Genomic DNA, 27,974 nt, shown 5'->3' with positions numbered 1-27,974 from the left:
CCACGCCCCTGCTCCCTCCCTCAAAGACTGCTGCAGGAGCCAATCACTTCCCTTTCCCTCACTATTTCATCTACAACCAGGAAAGTTCAGAGAATGGGGCAGACTTGGAGGACCCGGAGAAAGGGTTATACTGACTTGTATCTGTTATTATTTCTCTTGTATAACAAACAGTCAGACGGTGTCAGGAGAACTTACCACAGGAACCGTGTTACAGAGAGGACTTGTCACTGGGAAATGAATGGTCATCTCCGATTCTCCATTCACAATCTCTCTTGCTGCGAAACAACCAGAGTTGGTGCCGTTCAGCCTGATATCAGACGTATTATAACCGTTTGCTTCCAACCAACATTTTGACACTTGTATATTGAACTTTGCTCCGGTACAATTAAGAATTGGAGATGGAGATTTTCCTGAAAAAAGAGTCAATTCATTTAGGACTTCTGAGATGAGAAGGTGACGGTGATGTGATTGATGTACATTATACACTATAGGGGTTTTCTATATATACTCACACTTCAGGGAGGCAAGAGTGAGCAGGAACTGGGGAGAAAGCTACCATAGAGTCAAAATGTTAAATTCCAATTAAACTTCCAGTCTACATTTGGTGGTCAATGTAATGCCATTTTACATTGATGATCAGTGTAGTGTCCCCCTTACATTGATGATCAGTGTAGTGTCCCCCTTACATTGATGATCAGTGTAGTGCCCCCTTACATTGATGATCAGTGTAGTGTCCCCCTTACATTGATGATCAGTGTAGTGTCCCCCCTTACATTGATGATCAGTGTAGTGTCCCCTTACATTGATGATCAGTGTAGTGTCCCCCTTACATTGATGATCAGTGTAGTGTCCCCCTTACATTGATGATCAGTGTAGTGTCCCCCTTACATTGATGATCAGTGTAGTGTCCCCTTACATTGATGATCAGTGTAGTGTCCCCCTTACATTGATGATCAGTGTAGTGTCCCCCTTACATTGATGATCAGTGTAGTGTCCCCTTACATTGATGATCAGTGTAGTGTCCCCTTACATTGATGATCAGTGTAGTGCCCCCCTTACATTGATGATCAGTGTAGTGCCCCCCTTACATTGATGATCAGTGTAGTGTCCCCCTTACATTGATGATCAGTGTAGTGTCCCCCTTACATTGATGATCAGTGTAGTGTCCCCTTACATTGATGATCAGTGTAGTGTCCCCCTTACATTGGTGATCAGTGTAGTGTCCCCTTACATTGATGATCAGTGTAGTGTCCCCTTACATTGATGATCAGTGTAGTGTCCCCTTACATTGATGATCAGTGTAGTGTCCCCTTACATTGATGATCAGTGTAGTGTCCCCCTTACATTGATGATCAGTGTAGTGTCCCCTTACATTGATGATCAGTGTAGTGTCCCCCTTACATTGATGATCAGTGTAGTGTCCCCTTACATTGATGATCAGTGTAGTGTCCCCCTTACATTGATGATCAGTGTAGTGTCCCCCTTACATTGATGATCAGTGTAGTGTCCCCCTTACATTGATGATCAGTGTAGTGTCCCCTTACATTGATGATCAGTGTAGTGTCCCCCTTACATTGATGATCAGTGTAGTGTCCCCCTTACATTGATGATCAGTGTAGTGTCCCCTTACATTGATGATCAGTGTAGTGTCCCCCTTACATTGATGATCAGTGTAGTGTCCCCCTTACATTGATGATCAGTGTAGTGTCCCCCTTACATTGATGATCAGTGTAGTGTCCCCCTTACATTGGTGATCAGTGTAGTGCCCCCCCTTACATTGATGATCAGTGTAGTGTCCCCCTTACATTGATGATCAGTGTAGTGTCCCCTTACATTGATGATCAGTGTAGTGTCCCCTTACATTGATGATCAGTGTAGTGTCCCCCTTACATTGGTGATCAGTGTAGTGTCCCCTTACATTGATGATCAGTGTAGTGTCCCCCTTACATTGATGATCAGTGTAGCCCCCCCTTACATTGATGATCAGTGTAGCCCCCCCTTACATTGATGATCAGTGTAGTGTCCCCCTTACATTGATGATCAGTGTAGTGTCCCCTTACATTGATGATCAGTGTAGTGTCCCCCTTACATTGATGATCAGTGTAGTGTCCCCTTACATTGATGATCAGTGTAGTGTCCCCCTTACATTGATGATCAGTGTAGTGTCCCCTTACATTGATGATCAGTGTAGTGTCCCCCTTACATTGATGATCAGTGTAGTGTCCCCCTTACATTGATGATCAGTGTAGTGTCCCCTTACATTGATGATCAGTGTAGTGTCCCCCTTACATTGATGATCAGTGTAGTGTCCCCTTACATTGATGATCAGTGTAGTGCCCCCTTACATTGATGATCAGTGTAGTGTCCCCTTACATTGATGATCAGTGTAGTGCCCCCTCGCATTAGTGGTCATTGTAATGTCCCCTTACATAGGCAGCATAGGAGTGTGCAGCCTATTGTATTAGGGGTGTGCACCCCAAAGCTCAAACACACATGCCTTTCTCTGAAGCATCAGCTGCGGTGAATGAATTGGAAGTGCTCTGTGCTGGGTGGCTTCCTGTTCATTCACAAACTGAAGCACAGTAAACCCCTAGGAACCTCTGGTATAACCCTATAGTTCCATGGAACCCCTAGGAACCTCTGGTATAACCCTATAGTTCCATGGAACCCCTAGGAACCTCTGGAGTAACCCTATAGTTCCATGGAACCCCTAGGAACCTCTGGAGGAACCCTATGGTTCCATGGAACCTTAAGGAACCTCTGGAGGAACCCTATGGTTCCATGGAACCACTAGGAACCTCTGGAGGAACCCTATGGTTCCATGGAACCCCTAGGAACCTCTGGAGGAACCCTATGGTTCCATGGAACCCCTAGGAACCTCTGGAGGAACTCTATTGTCCCATTGAACTCATAGGAAACTCTGGAGGAAACCTATGGTTCCATGGAACCCCTAGGAACCTCTGGAGGAACTCTATTGTCCCATTGAACCCATAGGAAACTCTGGAGGAACCCTATGGTTGCATGGAACCCATAGGAACCTCTAGAGGAACCATATGATTCAATGGAACACATGGGAACTTCTGGAGGAACCATATGGTTCCATGAAGCTCTGATTCAGAAAGTCTTGTATGGGGAGTAAACAGAAGTCCTATAAAAACCAATTACTTTTTTTTCCGGATTTCACCTATACAGGCTTCACTAAGCCCCAAATCTCGATGCAAACATTGATTGTTCCATTGGGAACAAGATAAGTCAATATCAGTGGGGTTTTGCTACGATTTCTACTCCTGCTTCCATATTACCCACAGCAATCCAAGTGTACATGTTTATGTGACAGTCAGCCTACAGACGGTCAGATTATACCTGTACTATCCACCAATCAAATGTGGGGCAAGCCTGGGGGTGGCGGGGGCTCATTCACTCCGGAGCGCTCCATTGTGGAGCATTTAACAGCCGGGTGTGAACGGGCCATTACACTTTCCCACTCTTTCATATTTGTGTTACATGGACCACCTACGGTCTATTCATATAAGTGCATTTCATTTCATGAATGTAATATTTGCTTTTAAATGGCACGAGGCCCATTGTGACAATTATATTATAGAACACCATACCTCGTGTGAATGAATAGAGTGTTTTATTGCACTGGCAGGCAGTACTAGTAGTACTGTTACAAAACTCGTCAGTAGCACAGGGTTCATTTGTACAAGGTTGAGACGCAGCCGCTGGAGAGACAGAAAACAAACATTAAAGTACATCCCGTGTTCCTGTGTGGAGGTCTAAACAGATATCAAATTAAAATACAATGTAACACAAGGATCAAAATATTTCAAATAAATCAGCGATAATCTCCGGTTTGTTTCGAAGTGTTTAACAACAATCCAATTTGTGTCAAACTTCTACAACTTGTATCCAAATGTTACAAAATACAAACTTGTTTTAAAAGTGTTACAATTTATAAACAAAGTTCTCCTCAGCACTCTCCCCCTGTGTTCACACATAGGTTTACAAACACTTCAATTAGAGAACGCATCTTCCTCACTTTTTTTTTAGTTCATTTTTCCCTTCCCTGATCGTACCCTCCAATTTCTGGGAACGATCGCTGTCTCTGTATTTCACGTGTGTTATTATTCGATTAAAGGAGACAAATGTCACTCACCCGCCATGACAGCGCACAGTGCAGAGAGCAGCAGTGTTGTCTTCATGGTGATCAGGGACCCTAGAAAATATATTCTATATGAGCAACCAGTCACTGTATGTGATTTAGCAAACATAATAATAATAATAATAATAATAATATCAAATAAAAAGTCCTACAGAGTTTTGCATTATTTCATATATAGTTTTATACAGTCAAAATAAATCAAAATAAATACAAAGAAAAAAACAACAAACATCTATCTATCTATCTATCTATCTATCTATCTATCTATCTATCTATCTATCTATCTATCTATCTATCTATCTATTTATCTATCTATCCTATCTATCTATCTATCTATCTATCTAGAGGCGTTTGAAGGAATTTGGGGGCCCCAAGCAAAATGGGGGCCCCCAAGCACCCCCCGCATGCAAAGTCTACTCTAACGCTACACACATTTTTTACACCCATGTTCTTACTCCTCCCCCCCTCCCTAGTCCCTATGTTTTTCTATTCTCACCTCCCCTTTTTCCCTGTAGGCTACTGCTGTAGCGTGGCCGAGCTCCTCTTCCTCCTTTCAGTCCGGTGTTCTATCATTATGGGTCCCCAGTCCCCTATCAGATAGTGCCCGGGCTGGGTACCGCACGGTACAGGAGATTCAGTTTCCTGTGTTCCTGGCCGGACTGAAAGGAAGTGAGTACTTAGTGTGCACTTCCTGTCAGTCCGGCCGGGAACAGAAAACTGAATCTCCTGTACCATGCGCGGTACCCGGCTGGACTGACAGGACTCCAGGAAGGAAGGAAGGAAGAGGAGCTTGGCCATGCTACAGCCTGGGAAGGGGAAGTTGGGGGCCCCAGGCCAGCTCGGGGCCCCAAGCAATTGTTTGTTTTACCTGTCCTGTAGCGACGGGCCTGTATCTATCTATCTATCTATCTATCTATCTATCTATCTATCTATCTATCTATCTATCTATCTCTCTATCTATCTATCTATCTATCTATCTATCTATCTATCTATCTATTTCTCACTCCTGTCTTTTCACCTCTCTCTCTCTATCTTTTTCGATTTCTCTCTTTCCAGCTCTTTTTTTTATCACCTCCACCTTATCTCTTTCTCTCAGTCCCCTCTTCCACCCTCTGTCCACCTCCCCCTTTTCTCCATGGCATCCTTCTACATCTTTTTCCAATTCTCTCTTTCCATCTCTCTATTATATCTATTATATACATAGATAGAGAGATAGATAGAGAGAGAGGGAGATCTCTCTCTCTCTCTCTCTCTCTCTCTCTCTCTCTCTCTCTCAGGGCTGTCTTAATAAGGGGGCACATCTGGGCACTGTCCAGGGGCCCTAGCTGCATGGGGGGCCCCTGCACTTTGCCCAAAGCAGCTGGTCCTTGAGCCCACAATATCCCGAAATTGGTCACCCCATGATGCCACTGAGAGTGATAGATACACAGGGGAGGCAGTCTGCCTCCTACCTACTTGATGTCTGATTACCTGCACTGTCATCATTGTAGGGGCCCCAGAGCATTACTTTTCCCAGGGGCCCATGATGCTATTAAGACGGCCATGCTCTCTCTCTCTCTCTCTGTATATATATATATATATATATATATATATATATATATATATATATATATATATATATATATATATATATATATATATATATACAGGATAGATAGATAGATAGATAGAAAGATAGATAGATAGATAGATTACAATATACCAATATACAGTAACATACTAGACTTAACAATATTTGATTAGAAAAAAAATATATAAAATGTTATATATATATATTCTTTTCTCTCCGGGAATATTCTTTTCATGCACAAGCGCATTTTTTTTTTCTATTACATTTCTCGCACGATTCTCCCATCATTGATCAGAAAATCGTTCGTTTTTCAAAAAATTTCCAAGATGTCGGATTCCTCAAATTTGTTTGCCGCACGAAAATCAGCTGTTGCTGCAGCCCACTAACGGTTCGAAATTCGTACGAAAAAATCTTTGATACGATTTTCGAAAGAAAATTCTTTCTAAATTCGAACCGTGTATAATAAAAATGCCATAAAAATGACAAAAAAAATCCCATAGTTTGTAGACACTATAACTTTTGCGTAAACCAATCAATAAACGCTTATTGTGATTTTTTTTAACGAGCATATGTAGAAGAATACGGATCGGCCTAAAAAATTGGGGATATTTATTAGAGCAAAAAGAGCAAAATTGAGTTTTTTTTTCTAAATTGTTGCTCTATTTTTGTTTAAAGCATAAAAAATAAAAACCGAAGAGGTGATCAAATACCACCAAAAGAAAGTTCTATTTGTGGAAAAAAAAAAAGGACGTAAATTTTGTTTGGGAGCCACGTCGCACGACCGTGCAATTGTCAGTTAAAGCGACGCAGCGCCGAATCTCAAAACGTGCTCTGGTCTTTGGGCAGCCAAATGGTCCAGGGCTAAAGTGGTTAAGTAAGTCCATATATTGCAATTAAATATATTATAAAGGAAAAGACTCAGAGAGCAATGAAGCCAAAGAATGATCATGATAGCCAGCCAACCAGCAATCCCAAAATGAAGGGCCACCAATGGCCGCCTCCATCATTCTCTCATGATATTCCCTCCCTTTAAAGGAGATTGTGCAGAGATTGTACAATAACAATGTAAGGTGTATGACCTGCTTTGGAAAATGATAATTGTAACCTGATTGTCTGCTATTGTAAATTACTTTGAAATCAAAGTTTTATACTCACCGACAAATGTGGGGTGGAAATGTCCCGGGTCTGCAAGAGGCTTCCAACAACTCGATGTTCTTCTAACAACTCGATGTTCTTCCAACAACTCGATGTTCTTCCAACAACTCAATGTTCTTCCAACAACTCGATGTTCTTCCAACAAGTGACCAAAGTTAGTTGTCAGTTGGGTTTACCACCTTTAGGAAAGACAGTTGGGTAGAGGTGGAGGTTGTGTGTACAATTACCGATCACTCAGCTACTTATATACTCATCAGTCCAGATGGAATGCCATGCATCTGTCTTGCGAAGAAACTAGGTCGTGACGTTGGAGTAAATGGGCCTCACCCAGGCAGGACTTGGCCCCCGGGCTGTCACGGTTTAACTTTAAAGCCATCGTCACAGAATTATGTATTTTTCTGGAGGCATTTCATATTTATAGCTGATGAAAATGTCACCTTGTTCTGTTACAAAATTAATCTTTCAACTATTTTCCATACCTATTGTAGAGAAAAGGGAGGCTTGTGGTGGACTATAATGGCATCAGATGTGCAACTGATAAACAGTCGATATTATAATAAATAATATTGATATACCTCAGCACTTTACTATATTTTACATACCTGTTCAAAACCCAATTATAGCCATTTCTTTTTATCATTTGGGGGATCTTCTTACAGCGGCCAAAATATATTCACAACAAAATGCACAAAAAAAAGTTTTATTGTATTACAAATAGATTTCAAATCGTAATGGAGATGGTGCCAGATACCTGACCAGCTACATCTATGTAGGGCGATTAGTAGGGTTGTCCCGATACCAGTTTTTTGAGACCGAGTACCGATACTTTTTTTTCAAGTACTCGCCGATACCGAATACCGATACTTTTTTTTAATGTCACGTGACAGTGGCGTGTTTTTTTGTTTGTTTTTTTAGGGGGGGGGGTAGTGGATTGTCAGTGTGTTTTTTTATTTTTTATTATTTACATTTTGTTTTTTAAATTATTTATTGCAATTTTTTTTTTTTTTTTATCAGCCCTGTTGGTGGGGCTTTGTTGAGACATCAGGGGGTCTTAACAGACCCCCTGACATCTCCCCTCTGAGACATTGAAAGGGACTAGGGACACAGGGCCAGATCCACAGCCAGCCGCCTTAACTTAAATATTCCCATTTAAGTTACACTGCCGGAAAATTTCTACCTAAGTGCCCGATCCACAAAGCACTTACCTAGAATTTTTCGGCTGTGTAACTTAAATCCGGCCGGCGCAAGGCGTTCCTATTCAAATGGGGCGAGTCCCATTTAAATTAGGCGCGCTCCCGCGCCGGACGTACTGCGCATGCTCACGACGTCATTTTCCCGACGTGCTTTGCGCGGTTTTACGTTGCGCCGGGTTTTGAGAATCGCGACGGGCGTAAAAAGAAAATACGAGTTGCGGCGGGGAAAAAAAACATTTGAAAAAAAAAAAGACGGCGACGCGGGATAGAAGGGTCTACTTTTACAAGGTGTAAACAGTTTAGGCCTTGTAAAAGCAGCCCTAATTTTGCGTTTGCAAACTAATACTTACGGAGAAAAAACGAAGCTGAAAAGCTTTGTGGATCTCCGTAAGTGCTAATTTGCATACCCGAAGCGGCATTTCGACGAGAAATGCCCCCAGCGGCGGCCGAGGTACTGCATCCTAAGATCCGACAGTGTAAGTCCCTTACACATGCCGGATCTTCTCCCTATCTATTGGAAACTGATTCTGTGGAACAGTTCCAAAGATAGAAACAGGGATACGACGGCGTATCAGTAGATACGCCGTCGTATCCCTTTTGTGGATCTGGCCCTGTGTTTGCACTTTTAATTTACACATGTATCCACAGATTTACAACATATAATATATACTATTCATGTAGTATATTCATCCATTATCTAGTGCTACATTTTTGTTCGTATAGGGTAGATCGCGATCGATGGGTTGCCATGGATTAGGGTGTGCCCAGGCACGCCTGGCACACCCCTTGCGCACGCCTATTATGTGACCAGAACAGAGGAGGAGCTTAGGGGAGCCTCCCTAGGCTTTGAACTGTGAGAGGCATTGTAAGGGTGATACGTGAAAATTCGAAATAAAAGAAAAAAATGGCGGGCAACCACTGCATCAGGAACAAGGGCACCCCACTCCCAATGCAGGGCACATGCCCCGGGTGCCCAGCACTAAGGGGCACCCTTGGCAGAGGTTCCATTAGAACTGTCAAAGATTAGATTTTCTACTATTTTTGAACCCGATAGGGGTAGGCTGGTACAGGCTACCAAGCACTGTATTGTTATAAGAACAATCTCATGAACCAAGGTAACTCGGTTGGTTACTAAGGATTAATGTGACAATTTTAATCTGTACTGTTAAGTAAATACTTTCAATAAAAATCTATTGTTTAAAGATTTTCTACTATTTTGGAGATATTATTTTTCTCAATTGATGTTGTGTCTCTTGGATCGGAACAGGTGGGATAAGGGCTGTCTTAATGAGAGGGCACACCTGGGCACTGCCCAGGGACCCCAGCTGCACACCTGTGTGGATTGTCTCGTGATTGAGGGGTTAAGGGCTGGTTATGGCCCAGGGCTGTCTTAATGAGAGTGCACACCTGGGCACTGCCCAGGGACCCCAGCTGCACACCTGTGCGGTTTGTGTCGTGATTGAGTGGTTAAGGGCTGGTTATGACCCAGGGCTGTCTTAATGAGAGGGCACACCTGGGCACTGCCCAGGGGCCCCAGCTGCGTGGGGGGCCACCTGCACTTTCCCCAAAGCAGCTGGTCCTTGAGCCCACACTGCCCTGAAATTGGGGGCCCCATGATGGCACTGAGAGTGATAGATGCAAAGGGGAGGCAGTCTGCCTCCTACCTACTTAATGTCTGTTTACCTGCACTGTCATCATTGTAGGGGCCCCAGAGCATTACTTTGCCCAGGGGCCCGTGATGCTTTTAAGACCGCCCTGGGTGGGATGTCTCCCCAGTGGACACACGTAGCAACAAAAACCTATTAGAGGTATATATACCTCCTCACCTTATCCAAAACAGGAACAAAAGGTCAAAATAAAGGGAAAAAGCCTAAAAAAACATGCAAATGCAACCACTACAGAGCCGGTCAGCTACAATGTATTACATTTTGTTTTTTGGGTTTAGCTCGTCTTGGGAGGCAATTTTCCCTGACCATGGCCCCTGCAATGACTAAATAAAAATACAAAGAAACACTTTGAATTACATTACTTTGCAGTTTATTAGATGTAAAAGAACAGGAAAAAGTAAAAGGGTGCGCTCTCCAGGGATATAACATTTCTATATATTGTCCATTAACCATTTTTATCCTACAATATATACAACACAATAAATAGGTCGGGTATAAAGCAGACCCCTCTAAGCCAAAAAAGCAGAATATCTTCACTGTACACAATGAGAAATAATCGGGGGGCACAGCGGGAAGGATATCTTAGGAAGCGTTATATATGATGCAGCCAACACCATCCACAGAAAAAGAATTAGATACAAGATTCCTTCATAACTTCTCTCCTCTGAGAGCATTGGGGGCGACGATATGACAAAGTCTCATGGTGTCGGGATGGTCGGTTCTCGGAGGGATTACATCAGTTTCATCAAGATCCAGGAGAAGATCAGAGCAGACAAAGTCCAAGGCATGGAGAAACCTGGAACAACACACAGGAGATATTAGGAATGGAGCCGCTTCATCTTCCTATGGAAGATCTTCTGTTCAGTTCTAAGTTTTCATTGTAGCTGCAATCTGATGATGAGCCAACTTTTATACCAGATTGTGACATTGTGAGAATTTAAAGTGAATGTCCAACCAGAATTTTTGTTTTTAAATTTTTGCTTAGCATTGGGGAAATGTACCCTAATTTAGGCTCCTTTCACACTGAGGAGTTTTTCAGGCGGTACAGCGCTAAAAACAGCGCCTAAATACTGCCTGAAAAACTCCTGCCCAGCCTTCTTAATGTGAAAGCCTGAGGGCTTTCACACTAAGGCGATACACTGGCAGGAGAGAAAAAAATCTCCTGCAAGCAGCATCTTTGGAGCGGTGAGAGGAGCAATATGTATACCGCTCCTTTCCATTTAAAACAATAGGAAACCGCGGTAATACTGCCCTCAATGCACCTCTGCAGCGGCGCTTTGCGGGCGGTATTAACCCTTTATCTGCCGCTAGCAGGGGTTAATACCTCACCGCTAGCAGCAATTCCGACGGTGAAGCGCCGCTAAACCGCCACCCCGCCTCCCGCCCCCGGTGTAAAAGGGGTCTTACTGTCAAGGTGACAATGGTTTTACCAGGTAGGAAGTGAGGGAAAATCGGCTACAAGAACACAGACAGCAATAAAAAAGGCTACTTTTGCCTTTCCGTTCTAAAAAATAAAAAAAGTATTCTGTCTGTGTTGCTGTTGGAGATTTGCTCTTACTACCTGTTTGGTGAAACGGTTGTCACCAGGACAGTAAGCAAAGGGAAAATTCTCTAACATATCCCAAGATATAATTAAAAGCGTTCTTATCCTTAAAATTGTGTTGACCACACAGGAATCTGTCTAGTAGGGGATATAAAAAAAAATACCACCATAAATTATTTAATAATGGATATACATCTATGATGTTGGTGTCACAGAGCATTATGCATTATGCAAGCAGAAGCTGTTTGCCTTCAGACTGTCTCCCTCTAAAGTCTCAGTCAGTGCTGATAACCCTTCAACTTAATGCTTTTTATTATAAAACTAATATTGATACATATTTAGATAAATACTAGATGCATGCATAGAAATATATGGATGGACAATAAGCCATGTGATCATTGTCATTGTTAAAATCAGGCAGATGAAATGGGAAATCTGACATATCTCTCTTACAGAGTTTAATATTTTTGTGGCCAATAACAGGAATCTGCAAAAGCTCAAAAGGAGACAATGGGCCTGATCCACAAAAAACGGCCGTAACTTAACTTTAGCCATTTAAGTTACACCGCCACAAAATCTCTACCTAAGTGCCCGATCCACAAAGCACTTACCTAGAAATTTTGAGCGGTGTAACTTAAATCCGTCTGGCGCAAGGCGTTCCTAATCTAATGGGGCGAGTCCCATTTAAATTAGGCGCGCTCCCGCGCCGGATGTACTGCGCATGCTCCCGACGTTATTTTCCCGACGTGCTTTGCGCGGTTTTACGTTACGCCGAGTTTTGTGAATCGCGCCGGGTAAAAAAAGTTGCGCCGGGAAAAAAAAAAGATGCCGGGGAAAAAAAAAAAAATGTAAAAAGAAATTTGACAGCGTCGCGGGAAAGAAGGGTCTACTTTTACATGGTGTACTAACTTTACACTTTGTAAAAGCAGCCCTAATTTTACGACGGCAAACTAATACTTACGGAGAAAAAACGAAGCGTAAAAGCTTTGTGGATCTCCGTAAGTGCTAATTTGCATACCCGACGCTGGATTTCGACGAGAAATGCCCCCAGCGGCGGATGCGGTACTGCATCCTAAGATCCGAAAGTGTAAGTCCCTTACACATGTCGGATCTTCTGCCTATCTATGTGAAACTGATTCTGTGGATCAGTTCCATAGATAGAAACAGGGATACGACGGCGTATCAGTAGATACGCCGGCGTATCCCTTTTGTGGATCAGGCCCAATATCTTTTCGTAGCATCTTTTAATGCAAGCAGTGTACTGAATGTGACCTGGAATCTGCCTCTTGCTGTGCCTGTACAGCCGGGCTACAATGAGAAATGAAGAAACAGCACAAAGACAGGGTCCCGGATGCCCAAAGGCCGGTAGGAGGGTCTCGTGTCATGCTGCGCTGTAATTGGCTGCACAGTGCTGACATAACCTGGAGCCAATCCTTCCAACTGCTGATTGTCAGCAGTTGCCTGTGAGCTGTTGATGACGGCTAAGTCACAATTCTGGGGGGTACCAGTGCAGAGCTCCCCAAACAAGACAGTAAACCATATACAGTATGTAGGGGCCCGGCCCCCACATATAAGGGTATTTGTTGCTGTAAAGGGTTCAACATGTTTCGCTACATCACAATAAACCATTAAAAGTCTCAATGTAAGAGATTACTTACCGCTGGCAGAGCTGGCATCCAAATTGTAACTGGTATCAGCTGGAAATAAAGAGAAAAATATCTGTTAATTGGAGATCTCAACCGGACTGATACTCATTCTTCTGGATAGATCGTATGATTTTCACAGTCGCTGTAGGCTGAAATAATTGTGTAGTGATCACCAAAGAAGATAGAGAGTTTGTAATCCCTGACAATAATCCCTGACTGCAAAGGAATGGCCCGTGGGACCCAGAAGCTCTTGAAGGATGCGGGGTACTCCTGTGTCAGCTTCACCAATGACTCTTGGGTCTAGGGTCATCCTATGTCCACTAGGGGCATAGGATGACTGAGAACTGATATCATGGATTACATGAGATGGGACAGTAATGATTCATGTATTGCAGGATATCTTGAAATATTACAAGTTGTTCCTTCTGAACACAACAGGTCAATAGAGTGTTTCCTTCAATGTGGAACATAGACTGTTGAGATGTTAATTGATGTTAATCGCCTCCAGCTACCTGGCTGTAGTGATGAAAGCTTGCTGTGATTGCATTCTATTGTCTATTGCAGGGGGTCTCCAAATTGCGGCCCGAGGGCCAGATCTGGCCCTTTGCTAGCCTTTATCTGGCCCTTGGGGCACTATCTCTCCCACTGACACCAATAAGGGGGTACTATTTCTTCTACTGATATCAATGGGATAGATTCAGGTAGGGGCGCGCACTGCTACGGCGGCGCAGCGTACCGTTTTTACGCTACGCCTCCGTAAATTACTGGAGCTATGCTTCATTCACGAAGCATTTGCTCCGTAATTTGTGGCATCATTTTGTAAAAGGGGCCGGCGTAAGCGCGCGTAATTTAAATGATCCCGTAGGGGGCGTGGATCATTTAAATTAGGCGCGTTCCCACGCCGAACGTACTGCGCATGCTCCGTCTGGAAAATTTCCCGACGTGCATTGCGGTAAATGACGTCGCAAGGACGTTATTTGGTTCGACGTGAACGTAAATGGCGTTCAGCGCCATTCACGATCCACTTACGCAAACGACGTAAATTTCAAAAATCGCGACGTGGGAACGATGTCTATACTTACCATTGGCTGCGCCTCCTAATAGCAGGAGCAGCCTTACGACGAAAGTGACGAACGCAAACGACGTAAAACACGACCGCCGGGCGCGCGTACGTTTGTGAATCGGCGTGAGTATGCAATTTGCATACTCTATGCTGACAACTACAGAAACGCCACCTAGCGGCCAGCGTCACAATGCAGCCTAAGATACGACGGCGTAAGAGACTTATGCCAGTGGTATCTTAGGCTACAGTCGGCGTATCGAGCTTTCTCAATACAGAAAGTTGATACGCCGGCGCTACTTAGCAATTACGCTGCGTATCTATGGATACGCAGGCGTAATTGCTTCCTGAATCTACCCCAATGATGGTATTCCTCCTACTGATAGGGGCCCTTCTCCTCCTCCTACTGACCACCAACCCTGAGGCCAAATTTATTCTCACTGGTACTGGGCCCGGGACATTTTCTGCCCCCGCTGGCCACAATCCGACCCTCCTAAAGTCTGAAGGACAATAAACTGGCCCTTTGTTTGAATAGTGTGGAGACCCCTGGTCTATTGTGTTAATTAAGCCTGGCTCCTAAGATATTTCATGGTGCTGTGCTCTGCCTTTTTGGTCTGTTAAATATACGGGACACGCAGAGCAATACATTTTTATTGTGAAGGGTTAGAACCTCTGCAGGTTTATATTGCTTTGTCCCCTCTGGGGCGTCTCTTCTTACTTCCCGGTCAGGTGACAGGACTCAGACAGATCAAGAAGTGAGCGAAAATCCCCCCCCCCCCCCCCCCAATAGGAAACAAAGGCAGCGGTTAAAGCTTTTACAGAAGTTTTAAGCCTTTCCCTACATTATCTAAAACAAAAAAACAAAAAAAATAATGTTTCTGGAGTTAATAAATGTGAAGGAAAACAGGAAATGACTGTAACAAAATTGTGACCGTGAGATGACTTACCTGCATCCAAATAGATGCTGACCCTTCCTGCAATGTTCTGGGAAAGGTCTGATTTGGATTGAGAGGTGCAGGTCTGTAAGGTAATAAAAGAAATTCAACAGGAATTCCGGACGAGACAAATTAATGAAGGAACTGCAAATTGTATCCAAGAAATACCCCAGCTATGCTAAAGTCACAACGTCCCTTTATCTGTATTAGCCCCACAAAGGAAACGGTGGAGAATGCGGGCACAACAGGTTCTTCCATCACTCCAATGGTGAGACTTCCCTGGAATAGTTTACATTTCCTCTTCACATTGGTTTTAGTCTCTCTAAGCCATATTCCCCAATCACCTATTTATACTACATTGTAGCGGGGTAACACAACACCATCAATTGTCTATGTTAGGGATGAGTGTGACATCATCAATTGTCTTTGTTAGGGATGAGTGTGACATCATCATATGTCTTTGTCAGGGATGAGTGTGACATCATCAATTGTCTATGTCAGGGATGAGTGTGACACCATCATATGTCTTGGTTAGGGATGAGTGTGACATCATCATATGTCTTTGTCAGGGATGAGTGTGATATCATCAATTGTCTATGTTAGGGATGAGTGTGACACCATCATATGTCTTTGTCAGGGATGAGTGTGACATCATCAATTGTCTATGTCAGGGATGAGTGTGACACCATCATATGTCTTGGTTAGGGATGAGTGTGACATCATCATATGTCTTTGTCAGGGATGAGTGTGATATCATCAATTGTCTATGTTAGGGATGAGTGTGACACCATCATATGTCTTGGTTAGGGATGAGTGTGACACCATCATATGTCTTGGTTAGGGATAAGTGTGACATCATCAATTGTCTATGTTAGGGATGAGTGTGACATCATCATATGTCTTGGTTAGGAATGAGTGTGACATCATCATATGTCTTTGTCAGGGATGAGTGTGACATCATCATATGTCTTTGTCAGGGATGAGTGTGACATCATCAATTGTCTATGTTAGGGATGAGTGTGACACCATCATATGTCTTTGTCAGGGATGAGTGTGACATCAACATATGTCTTGGTTAAGGATGAGCCTGACACCATGAATTGTCTTTGTTACACCCCTTTCACACTGGGGCGGTTTGCAGGCGCTATTGCGCAAAAAATAGCACCTGCAAACCGACCTGAAACAGAGGCTGCTGTGTCTCCAGTGTGGAACCCCCGAGGGCTCTCACACTGGAGCGTTGCGCTAGCAGGACGTGAAAAAAAGTTCACATGCGAACTGAATCGCCTCTGTTCTACCTTCTTGGTTTGTAAAACAGCAGCAGATCAGGTAATCATTTGGCATCTTTAAGTACGTACGCCCGGCCGACGCAGTACAGATACGCCGTTTACGTTAGGCTTTTTCCGGCGTAAAGTTACCCCTGCTATATGAGGCGCAGCCAATGTTAAGTATGGACGTCGGGCCAGCGTCAAATTTTCCGTCGATTACGTCGTTTGCGTAAGTCGTTCGCAAATAGGGCTGGACGTAATTTACGTTTACGTCGAAAGCATAGGCTTTTTGCGGGTTAATTTGCGCACCGGGATACTTTCACGGACGGCGCATGCGCCATTCGGAAAAAGCGTCATTTACGTGGGGTCACAATACATTTACATAATACACGCCCACATCTTCCACATTTGAATTAGGCGGGCTTACGCCGGCCTATTTACGCTACACTGCCGCAACTTTGCTTGGTGAATACTGCACTTGCCTGTCAAAGTTGCGGAGGCGTAACGTAAATAGGATACCTTACGCCCGCACAAAAATACGCGGTCCCTACCTGAATCTACCCCACAGTGTTTAAAGCTGCTGACTTTAAAAAAAAAAAATTGCGGGCGGAGCAGCGCTTTAATAAGGCCGTGCAATGATTTAGAAAGCCAAACATTCACATTTGGGCGGCACAGTCGCTTGATGGTTAGCACTCCTGCCTTATAGCACTGCATGGAGTTTGTATGATCTGCTTGTGTTTGTTTCCTCCAATGACATAATGGTAGAATAATTGTCTTCTGTCTAAATTGGCCCTAGTATGTGCACAGGCATGACAGATAGAAACCATAGATCACAAGTTCCTTGAGGGCAGGGACTGCTGTGAATGTACAGCATGTAAAGCACTGCATACATTGTTGGCACTGTTTAAATACCTGTAATTATATAAATCAACGCCAATGTACCCACAATCAGGGCTGGTGCAAGGATTTTTGATACCCTAGGCGAAACCTCATTTTGTCCCCCCCCCCCCCCCCCCTGGCTCCATCCTTGACTCCACCCCCTTTGTCCTGCCCATGTATACCCCACCTTTTTAATGAAACGCCCATCAAATGCAGCCCACCAGCGCCCATCAAATGCAGTCCTACCAGCGCCCATCAATGTAGCCTCATCAGTGCCCATCAAATACAGTCTACCAGTGCCCATCAATACAGTCTATCAGCACCCATCAAATGCAGCCTCATTGGTGCCCATCAAATGCAGCATCACCAGTGCCCATTAATACAGCCTCACCAGCACCCATCAAATGCAGCATTCCAGCGCCCATCAAATGCAGCCTCACCAGCGCCCATCAAATGCAGCCTACCAGCACCCATCAAATGCAGCCTGTCAGCGCCCATCAAATGCACCCTAACCAGCGCCCATCAAATGCAGCCTACCAGCACCCATCAAATGCAGCCTTCCAGCGCCCATCAAATGCAGCCTACCAGTGCCCATCAATACAGTCTACCAGCACCCATCAAATGCAGCCTCATCGGTGCCCATCAAATGCAGCATCACCAGTGCCCATTAATACAGCCTCACTAGCACCCACCAAATGCAGCCTCACCAGCGCCCTTCAAATGCAGCCTACCAGCACCCATCAAATGCAGCCTCACCAGTGCCCATCAATACAGTCTACCAGCACCCATCAAATGCAGCATCACCAGCACCCATCAAATATGCAGCCTCACCAGCGCCCATCAAATGCAGCCTCACCAGCGCCCATCAATGAATGTTTGCTTGCTTCCATTAATTCGGGTATTGGGACACAGACACATACACCGTACACACATGTGAGATTTCCGACGGGAAAAGTTCCCGTTGGAAATCCCAAGGGAATCTGCTCGGTTCAGTCTTTCCCCCTGCACACGGCCGGTTTTCCCAACGGGAAAACTGCGATGGAGCTTTGGCCGGGAATCCCGGCCGTGTGTATGCTCCACCATTGCAGTTATTTCCATAAGAAAACTGCCGGCGGTTTTTGGGCAGTTTTCCAGTCGGAAAAATTGCGAGGAGCATACACACCGCCGGGATTCCCGGCCAAAAACTCTCCTCACAGTTTTCCCGTCGGGAAAACTGATCATGTGTATGAGGCAACAGTCCCCCACTGTGCCTCTGACACTATGTGTGAATGGAGCGGCGGCTGCCTGCTGATGCTGAGACTTGCTTGCTGCAGAGAGAAGAGAGTAGGAACACCAGCAGCCGGGCGCCCCAGGCAGCAGTGCGCCCTAGGCGGCTTCCTAGATTGCCTAGTGGTAGCACCGGCCCTGCCTACAAGTCACTTTACCCAAAAGCACTTAAGAGTAGATGAAGCCTAAAAATGTCCCACTTTAGCAGACCTAAGGTCTCAATGAATGGGCATGTAGACTTTCATGTAATACCCACTATTCTTATGTGTGGCCCCTCATTACTCAGAAGACTCTAAGATAATTGTGTGTACATATTGGCCAGGCCACTGAGGTCTGGTCACCACCAGGAGGAAGGAGGGGATTGTTATACATACTTTATTACTGGACCACTAAAGTTTTAACCAAATGCTTTTCCTGACACCTAAATCTGGCGCCCTCAGGCTAGTGGCAGCTCATCCAGTGCCTGGGGCCCCTTGGACCAGTGGGGACAATTGGCAGCTGACTGTTTGCCCATATGGCTAAAGAATCCCTGACTACTTCCTCAGGCACAGAAATCACGGAACACCCTCTATGTGTATGGTGAGCCTTACCGTGGCACAATCAGCAGCTGTGCAGAGTGAAAGATCGGCATAGAGATAGACGTTGGCAGAACTGGCAATCTTGAAGACTTTCATGGCAAACCGAGCTTCAGTGCCGTTTCCATTGGTCACCACTGATAGCTGGTCAGCAGATACATCACTAGCTGGGCACCTGGGTACAGAAAAACTTTCATTAGTTACTGCAATCTAAAGATGAGAACACAATACTGGTACATACTATTAGAGCTGAACAATACATGGCATGAGTTCATTATATTATATATAAAGTGATGGCCTGTCCATTTGGGGCACCGGGTGCATGAATTACAGTGGCCATGGTTTATCTTTTGAAGCACGTCATCAGGCCCTAATAGGCTTCAAAATAGGGTGGTCTCGGGTCGCAGAGAATGCGCTTTGATCCCACCCATGTGTATTACAACAGCAAATGAAAATTCGCTTTTTAACCACTTGGGACCCGCGCTGTAGACGAAAGACGTCCACAGCGTGGCTCTCAAGTGCCGAGTGAACCTCTTTGGATGTCCTCTTGTTTACATTCCCCGTGCCCGCCGCTGGGGGCGCGCAGCGGGGAAACACTGTGCCCGGCGCATCGCTGGGAAGCCGATGCGTCTGCCTGGCGGCCGCGATGTCCGCCAGGTACCTGCGATCGGCGGTGACAGCAGGGACAGCATGAAAACGGTCCATCGGTCCGTTCTCATCGGATGGACCGATCGTGTGTACGCGGCATAAGATGGTGCTGCTATAAGACCAAAGACGGTACAAAACAGATTATAGCGCACACATGCGCATGTACACACATGTATAGACTCTGACCAGGTCTCTTGGGCTGGAGCACCCCTCCCCCTCTTCATTACCTCACATTAGTGGCCACCAGTGTATAGGAGGAATCCCTTCAGTTCTCCCATATAGAGGAGTTTATCTCCCAAGGTTGAGACCAGTGTTGCTCATCTTACTTTAAAAAAGTAATTAGTTACAGTTACAAATTACTTCTCCGAAAAAGTAATTGAGTTAGTGACTTAGTTACTACATTGAAAAAGTAATTAGTTACTCAGCAAAGTAACTGACTTTTTTTTTTATATTCTACAATACAATTATATAGTAGAGGGTGAGAAGTATATAGTAGAGGGTGAGGAGTATATAGTAGAGGGTGATGAGTATACAGTAGAGGGTGAGGAGTATATAGTAGAGGATGAGGAGTATACAGTAGAGGGTGAGGAGTATATAGTAGAGGGTGAGGAGTATATAGTAGAGGGTGAGGAGTATACAGTAGAGGGTGAGGAGTATACAGTAGAGGGTGAGGAGTATATAGTAGAGGGTGAGGAGTATATAGTAGAGGGTGAGGAGTATATAGTAGAGGGTGAGGAGTATACAGTAGAGGGTGAGGAGTATATAGTAGAGGGTGAGGAGTATATAGTAGAGGGTGAGGAGTATATAGTAGAGGGTGAGGAGTATACAGTAGAGGGTGAGGAGTATATAGTATACAGTAGAGGGTGAGAAGTATATAGTAGAGGGTGAGGAGTATACAGTAGAGGGTGAGGAGTATACAGTATAGGGTGAGGAGTATATAGTATATAGTAGAGGGTGAGGAGTATATAGCAGTGGGTGAGGAGTATATAGCAGTGGATGAGGAGTATACCGTAGAGGGTGAGGATTTTACAGTAGAGGGTGAGGAGTATATAGTAGAGGGTGAGGAGTATATAGCAGTGGCCCACTGCTATATACTCCTCACCCTCTACTATATACTCCTCACCCTCTACTATATACTCCAGTCCTCACCCTCTACTGTATACTCCTCACCCTCTACTGTATACTCCTCACCCTCTACTGTATACTCCTCACCCTCTGCTATATACTCCTCACCCACTGCTATATACTCCTCACCCTCTGCTATATACTCCTCACCCACTGCTATATACTCCTCACCCGCTGCTATATACTCCTCACCCGCTACTATATACTCCTCACCCACTGCCAGTAGGTGAGGAGTATATAGTAGCGGGTGAGGAGTATATAGCAGTGGGTGAGGAGTATCCTATCCTCAGGGTCCTCCATGTAGAACTGACAGTCAGACAGAAGTGACCACCTACCGGTATGATGATGATGATGATGATGATAAGAGTCCCCGCCGTCCTCCCCGCCGTCCTCCCCGCCTCCTCCCTGATGGTGACCGAGCTATCGTCTCACTCTCCATGAGGATATCAGCCCCGCTTCTGGGGGTGTGTCCTGCTTGGAGACACTCCAGTGTGGGCTTCCGCCCTTACATCGCGGGACATTGACGTATGGCGAATGCGCAACACCAACGCGCTGACGTCATGCGGGCGCCCAGACCCGGCAATTACTCTGCTGCCATCTAGTGGCGGTAGATGTAATTGCGGTAACGCCGCCCAGTAATGGGAACAGCGTTGCCGAGAGGGAAGAAGTAATCTGATAGATTGCTCGTTACCCTCAGGAGGCCCATCGTTACCTAACGGCGTTTATTTAAACGCCGTTAGTTACAACACTGGTTGAGACACTAGGTTCTTTCATTCTATTAACAGGTTAGGACCCACTAATTCGGGGTACTTTGTCGCAGTAAGTGGGCTTAGCACTATATGACCACATACTGTAGTGTGATTAAACCCCCGTATTTTTTGAATATGTTCACGTGTGTTTAACCAGCCTTGCAGGATAAATGTAATTTTTGCATGTGTGCGCTATAATCTGTTTTGTGTTGAACCTCATGCCAACACCACAGCAACCTACCTTTAGGGTGATTTATTGTTCTGCACATTTAGTGAATGATTTCTGTAGTCAAAAGTGTACAAAGAACACTCAGAATTACTAACCCAGTGCACTGTGTACTTACCCGTTCTGAAGAAGATAGTACTTGATGGGGCTTGATTCAGTAGGAGAGGCATAAATAGTCACCACTTTGAGATTGAAGGTGCCGGCAGCCAGATCTGGTATGAGCACTGAGATGTAGATAGTGTCCTCCACTGTCAGGGTCTCGGAGTCGGAGAGAGGGGTCGTAAATTCTGCATTTTTGAAGGCCATCATTAAGGCTGTATAAGTTCCATTTCCTGAAGGGCCGGTTATTTCTGTGCTCCTGGAAAATAAACACACAACAGAAGGTCACCTACCTAGAAACCCTTGTAGGTATGTGGCCATGGCTCCTAATTTTATTATGCAGAGTATCTACAGAACTGAAACATTTGCACTGACGATAAAGAAAGAGAATATCTAGATACAGGGGTATATATATATATATATATATATATATATATATATATATATATATATATATTGTGACAGGAAGTCAGGTAAATCTGTGGGTGTTGTCACAGACGGGACATACATTTCTGCCTTGTTTAGACAATACACCGATTATTATCAGGTGTCGGCTGAAGAAGCAGCCAGAAAGGTTTAAGGGCGTTGGAAAACTTCAGCTGTTCAGAACGAGGCAATTTAGGCCTCTATAAGTAATCCAGAGGATTACCACTGATTGCTGCATCCTGAGGCTTTCTGAGTGAAGGAGAGCAGTGGACAGAAATACTTCTGAAGAGGTGAGGTGCTGTTGATTTTTCTGTGTGATAAAAATCAAAAAGACTATTTGTTTTTCTGCTGTATGACCAGCAGTGTCTGCCCAGCACTAGGCTGTGCCAGACTCCCTAGATAGGTTCCTGTGTGGAAGGTAGACGCCCCAAGTGGCCAGGGTTTATTTTATGTTTGATTTTGTTTATGCTGTTTGGATGCTTGCACTTGTTTCCAGCAAGATGGAAGAATAAACCAAATTCTTTGTTTTCAACCGTCTTCGGCTGTTTCTCTGTATCGTTCCGTGTGTTGTGAACCCATCCAGGGGGTCACTCCTCCCCGCTACCGAGCTAATCCGTTACAATATTTATATATATATATATATATATATATATATATATATATACACCCATGTGTCCTCAGAGAGTTGAGCTCAGTTATATGTAAGTTTTTGTTTCTCATTCATTGAGGCTTGGCACAAGGTGTTTAACCCAACTTTTAACCTGTTATCTTTAATAAAGAGTTCATGGACATTTTTCTATATGATTTTCTTTTGATTGTGTTATGCTGACATGTTAGATAACCTTATGAGATTTGCTTTCATAATATATTTATATACACCCATGTGTCCTAAGAGAGTTGAGCTCAGTTATATGTAAAATTTTGTTTTATTGAGGCTCATTTATTGAGGCTTGGCACAAGGCCAATTTAGTGCCCTTGTTTAAAAAAGGAGGTCTTCAATCTGTAACTGCAGACCTGTAATTTTAACTTCTACTGTAGGGAAGATACTTGAAGGTTTGCTTAAGGGCCACATGCAAGACTATGTGATGGAATCCAGTGTCATAAGAGATAGTCAGCATGGACTTCTGAAAAACCAACATTACGTAATAATAATATTTACCCGAGTATTGGGTGCAGAGTCATATTAAGAGCGACATTAATATACAGCGGGTAGGAGCAGGAAACATTCATGACGGCATCATTTGTTATTCGGATTGGATCCGTCTCAGCAAAAATATACAGCTGGTTACTGTAGGTGACATGGGTCGCATTTACCTGTAGAGAGAAGAAGCACAGAAGTCATTAGGCAGGGTCAGAAAACTGCAATATTCAGCCTCAATGCAAAGATTTCCCCAGCGGTACTTTTTTTGCAAATTGATCTGCTCAGTCTGATGCTCGGTATCATTCAACTCAGGTCAATCATTCTGAGCCCAGGTCCCCTTGGACCCCCTCACCGTCTCCTTTAACTAGCCAACTGCTAAAGAGACATTTTGGGGGCGTGGCCTGGCAGGTGCCCAGGCTGAGGTTGCCTCTCCCATAACCATCACAGGACACCGTAGATTTGCGTCACCAGGGACCCTCCCTCTCTTCCTCCCTGTGGGTGTCTCCTTTAACTAGCCAACTGCTAAAGAGACATTTTGGGGGCGTGCCCTGGCAGGTGCCCAGGCTGAGGTTGCCTCTCCCATAACCATCACAGGACACCATGGATTTGCAGCACCAGGGACCCTCCCTCTCTTCCTCCCTGTGGGTGTCTCCTTTAACTAGCCAACTGCTAAAGCGACATTCTGGGGGCGTGGCCTGGCAGGTGCCCAGGCTGAGGTTGCCTCTCTCATAACCATCACAGGACACCATGGATTTGTGGCACCAGGGACCCTCCCTCTCTTCCTCCCTGTGGGTGTCTCCTTTAACTAGCCAACTGCTAAAGAGTCATTTTGGGGGCGTGGCCTGGAAAGTGCCCAGGCTGAGGTTGCCTCTCCCAAAACCATCACAGCACACCTTAGATATGCGTCACCAGGGACCCTCCCTCTCTTCCTCCCTATGGGTGCCTCCTTTAACTAACCAATTGCTAAAGAGACATATTGGGGGTGTGGCCTGGAAGGTGCCCAGGCTGAGGTTGCCTCTCCCATAACAATCACAGGACACCGTGGATTTGCGTCACCAGGGACCCTCCCTCTCTTCCTCCCTGAGGCTGTCTGCTTTAACTAGCCATCTGCGAAAGAGACAACCATGCATGAGCACCTTCAGCTGCGGCTGTGTGCGTCCATTTAAACACACAGAGCCCAGCAAGCCACGCCCCTGCTCCTCCTCACTGGTAACTTCAGGAGCCTAGTACACCTCTTCCCTCTCTATCTCATCTCCAACCAGGACGTTTGGGGAATGGTGCAGACTTTGGAGACCCGATGGAAGGGAAAAGGGACACCAGGCATGTGTATGAGGATGGGGGGAGTTGTAAATGTACCCGGGCATGTTTTCCATTAATGCTGTAAATGCATTAGGATAAAACAAACACTTAGTGCCGGTTCACACAGGGGCAACCTGACTTACAGCACCACTTTGCAAGGCGATTTGGAGGCGACTTCAGCATGACTTTGAGCGACTTAAAGTTGCCTCCAGGACAGGCGACTTTGGCTGTGGCCAATCACAGAATAATCAGCTCTGTGGGAGGGAGGGGTTTGCCTGGGTTTTCTTTTCCTGTAAAGTTGCTTCAGGGAGATCCGACTTTGGAGGCAACTTCCATTGAAATCTATGGGTACAAGTCGCCTAGAAGTCGCCTTGAAGTAGTACAGGAACCTTTTCTGAAGTCGGAGCGACTTCAGTAGTGTGCATTAAGACGGCTCTCATTAACTATAATGGAATTTCTCACGTCAATCGCCTTGGGGTGACTTGAGGTCTGACAAGTTTTAGTGATTTCTTTCCTTGCAAAATCCATTATAGAAATACATAATGGGCAAAAATCTCTTAGACGTCCTATGGTGACAAAACGCACAGGGCGGAGTTGTACCTTTACAACCACTTTAAGATGGAGATCCGACTTTGGAGGTGACTTCTATTGAAATCTATGGGTACAAGTCGCCTAGAAGTCGCCTTGAAGTAGTACAGGAACCTTTTCTGAAGTCGGAGCGACTTCAGTAGTGTGCATTAAGACGGCTCTCATTAACTATAATGGAATTTCTCACGTCAATCGACTTGGGGCGACTTGAGTTCTGACAAGTTTTAGTGCTTTCTTTCCTTGCAAAATCTATTATAGAAATACATAGAGGGCAAAAAAACTTTGATGCCGCGTCCACACAACCGTTTTTCGGGTTCTAAAAAATTAAATTTTTAAGGGTCTAGAAAAAACGAAGTTTTTTTCAACCCGATCATTAAAACAGCCTTGCCTAAACACGATTGTGAAAAAAAAAATGCTCTAGCAAAGCGCGGTGACGTACAACACGTACGACGGCACTATAAAGGGGAAGTTCCATTCGGATGGCGCCACCCTTGGGGCTGCTTTAGCTGATTCCGTGTTAGTAAAAGACGATTCGCGCTTTTCTGTCTGTTACAGCGTGATGAATGTGCTTATTACTCCATTACGAACGGTAGTTTTACCAGAACAAGCGCTCCCGTCTCATAACTTGTTTCTGAGCATGCTCGTTTTTTTCACGTCATTAAAGCCCACACACGACCATTTTTTACAACCTTAAAAACGACAACGTTAAAAAACGTAGTGAAAAAATAGAGCATGTTCGAAATTTTTAATGGCCATTTTTTTAGATCGTGAAAAGTGCTCTGGAGCCCACGCGCGGTCGTTTTTAATGACATTCAAAAAAATCGTCATTTTTTTAGAACCCGAAAAACGGTCGTGTGTACGCGGCATCAGACGTCCTATGGTGACAAAACGCGCAGGGTGAAGTCATCACGTCATTACCTGGAACTAGAAGTGGACTCCATCTTGTTTGATCGGGAATTGTTTACAGAGACATGTGCATGGATTTATACCAAATGTGAGTAGAACTCGCTTTTAAATAAACATTTGTTTTTTTTATATCAAATTATTATAATTTTTTTTATATTACTCGTTACATGCAAGGATATGGTGAGAAAAAAGAACAAGAAAACAGACTCACTACAACCATATCTTAACCACTTTAAACCCGCACGCCGTCATATGACATCCAAAAAGGGGATCTCTTATCCCGGGTGGACGTCATATGACGTCCTGTACTTTGTGCGGGGATATCTGAATGATGGGTGCACCTAGAGGCATCATTCAGATATCATTTTCTTCCAGCTGCGATTCTGTGCAACATAAGAATGATCATAGCGGCGGTTCCGCCGCTTGATCGTTCTTATAGGCGGCGGGAGGGGACATCCCCCCCTCCCGCCGCCATCCGGTGCTTCTCCAGGCTCTCCCGTCCCATCGGGGGCCCGGAGACATGATGCATAGAGATAACTGGTGACCAGATGGTCACCAGTCATCTCTATGACCGTCGGAGGCCTGGGCGCGATGTGATGACGTCACGCCCGGGTACCCGTAAGTAAACAAACCGCAATTGCAGCTAGTAAGAATGAGATCTGTGAATTTTCTTTCACAATCTCATTCTTTCCAGCCTGGAGGAGAGATGTGGGGGGAGGGGGAGTTCTTATTGACCACCCCGCATCTCTCCATAAAGAGGACCTGTCACACACTATTCCTATTACAAGGGATGTTTACATTCCTTGCAATAGGAATAAAAGCGATCGAAAAAAATAAATAAAAAATAAAGTGTAAAAAATGTATAAATAAGTAAACTAAAAAATAAATAAATAAATAAAAAAAATTAAAACGCCCCTGTCCCCAGTAGCTCGCGCTCAGAAGCGAACTCACACGTAAGTCCCGCCCACGTATGTAAACGTCGTTCAAACCACACATGTGAGGTGTCGCCGCGTGCGTTAGAGCGTGTGCAACAATTCTAGCACTAGACCTCCTCTGTAACTCTAAACTGGTAACCTGTAAAAAAAAATTAAAGCGTCGCCTATGGAGATTTTTAAGTAACGAATGAGTGTGCGCAATTTTAAAGTGTGACATGTTAGGTATCTATTTACTCAGCGTAACATCATCTTTCATATTTTACAAAAAAAATTGGCTAACTTTACTGTTTTTTTATTTTTTAAATCATGAAACCATTTTTTTTACAAAAAAAGGCGTTTGAAAAATGATTGCGCAAATACCGTGCAAGAAAAAAAAGTTGCAATGACCGCCATTTTATTCCCTAGGGTGTATGCTAAAAAAAACATATATAGTGTTTGGGGGTTCTGAGTAATTTTCTAGCAAAAGAATGATGATTTGTACATGTAGGAGAGAAGTGCCAGAATAGGCCCCCCGGTATGGAGGTGGGTTTTAAAGCCCGGTATTGAAGGGGTTAAACATTATAGCAGGAATCCCCCTCGGAAAACTGAAGGGGTGAATCCCATTATCCCGTACTTAGGATCGACATTTGTATAAAGGTTTTACACTATTTAGTGCTGTTGCTTCATATTAACCACCTATGGGGAGTTGGAGGTACTTTCTTAAATTCACACCCTGAGATACCTTCCCAGAAATTGCGCTGTCTGGTTTAAGCACGGCTAGTGAGAGCGTCTTCCCAAAAGCCCGTTGAACCCGCCTGTCCACAAACTCTGGTAAGGGGATTTCATATCCATGACAAGGGTACTAAACCTTCACTATTCTATTCATAACTTTATTGTATCTATTTTTACTTCTCTTGTATAACAAACAGTCAGA

At 44.5% G+C, this 27,974-nt stretch overlaps 2 protein-coding genes across 2 annotated transcripts in view; both read right to left on the bottom strand.

Annotated features, from left to right (window-relative positions):
* The window catches only part of LOC120915752 (uromodulin-like), a 59,380-nt gene that overhangs the window by 21,942 nt on the left and 9,464 nt on the right, over window positions 1–27,974 (bottom strand). Inside the window, exons 4-5 of the mRNA XM_040326525.1 lie at window positions 3,615–3,725; window positions 196–410 (exon numbers count right to left, since the gene is read on the bottom strand). Coding sequence (XP_040182459.1) covers window positions 196–410; window positions 3,615–3,725 — 326 coding nt within the window. The remainder of the gene's footprint in view (window positions 1–195; window positions 411–3,614; window positions 3,726–27,974) is intronic.
* Window positions 10,106–23,524, bottom strand: LOC120915753 (pancreatic secretory granule membrane major glycoprotein GP2-like). Its single transcript, XM_040326526.1, has 6 exons — window positions 23,352–23,524; window positions 21,786–22,025; window positions 18,935–19,094; window positions 14,947–15,019; window positions 12,952–12,990; window positions 10,106–10,546 (listed from the first exon to the last, which is right to left on the bottom strand). The coding sequence occupies exons 1-6, from the start codon at window positions 23,420–23,422 to the stop codon at window positions 10,482–10,484; spliced, it is 648 nt and encodes a 215-aa protein (XP_040182460.1). The 5' UTR covers window positions 23,423–23,524; the 3' UTR covers window positions 10,106–10,481.

The sequence above is a fragment of the Rana temporaria genome, chromosome 10, assembly GCF_905171775.1.
Source record: "Rana temporaria chromosome 10, aRanTem1.1, whole genome shotgun sequence".
In the NCBI taxonomy this organism is placed as follows: domain Eukaryota; kingdom Metazoa; phylum Chordata; class Amphibia; order Anura; family Ranidae; genus Rana; species Rana temporaria.
This window is presented reverse-complemented; position numbering and strand designations above follow the sequence as displayed.

Bases quoted from the DNA above. Each gene is read 5' to 3' on its own strand.
- LOC120915753 (XM_040326526.1), bottom strand. From the start codon at position 23,422: ATGAATGTTTCCTGCTCCTACCCGCTGTATATTAATGTCGCTCTTAAT. The intron at 15,020-18,934 runs GTAAGGCTCACC...ATTACCTTACAG, and splicing joins CAGCTGCTGATTGTGCCACG to ACCTGCACCTCTCAATCCAA. The intron at 12,991-14,946 runs GTAAGTCATCTC...CTTTATTTCCAG, and splicing joins CAGCATCTATTTGGATGCAG to CTGATACCAGTTACAATTTG.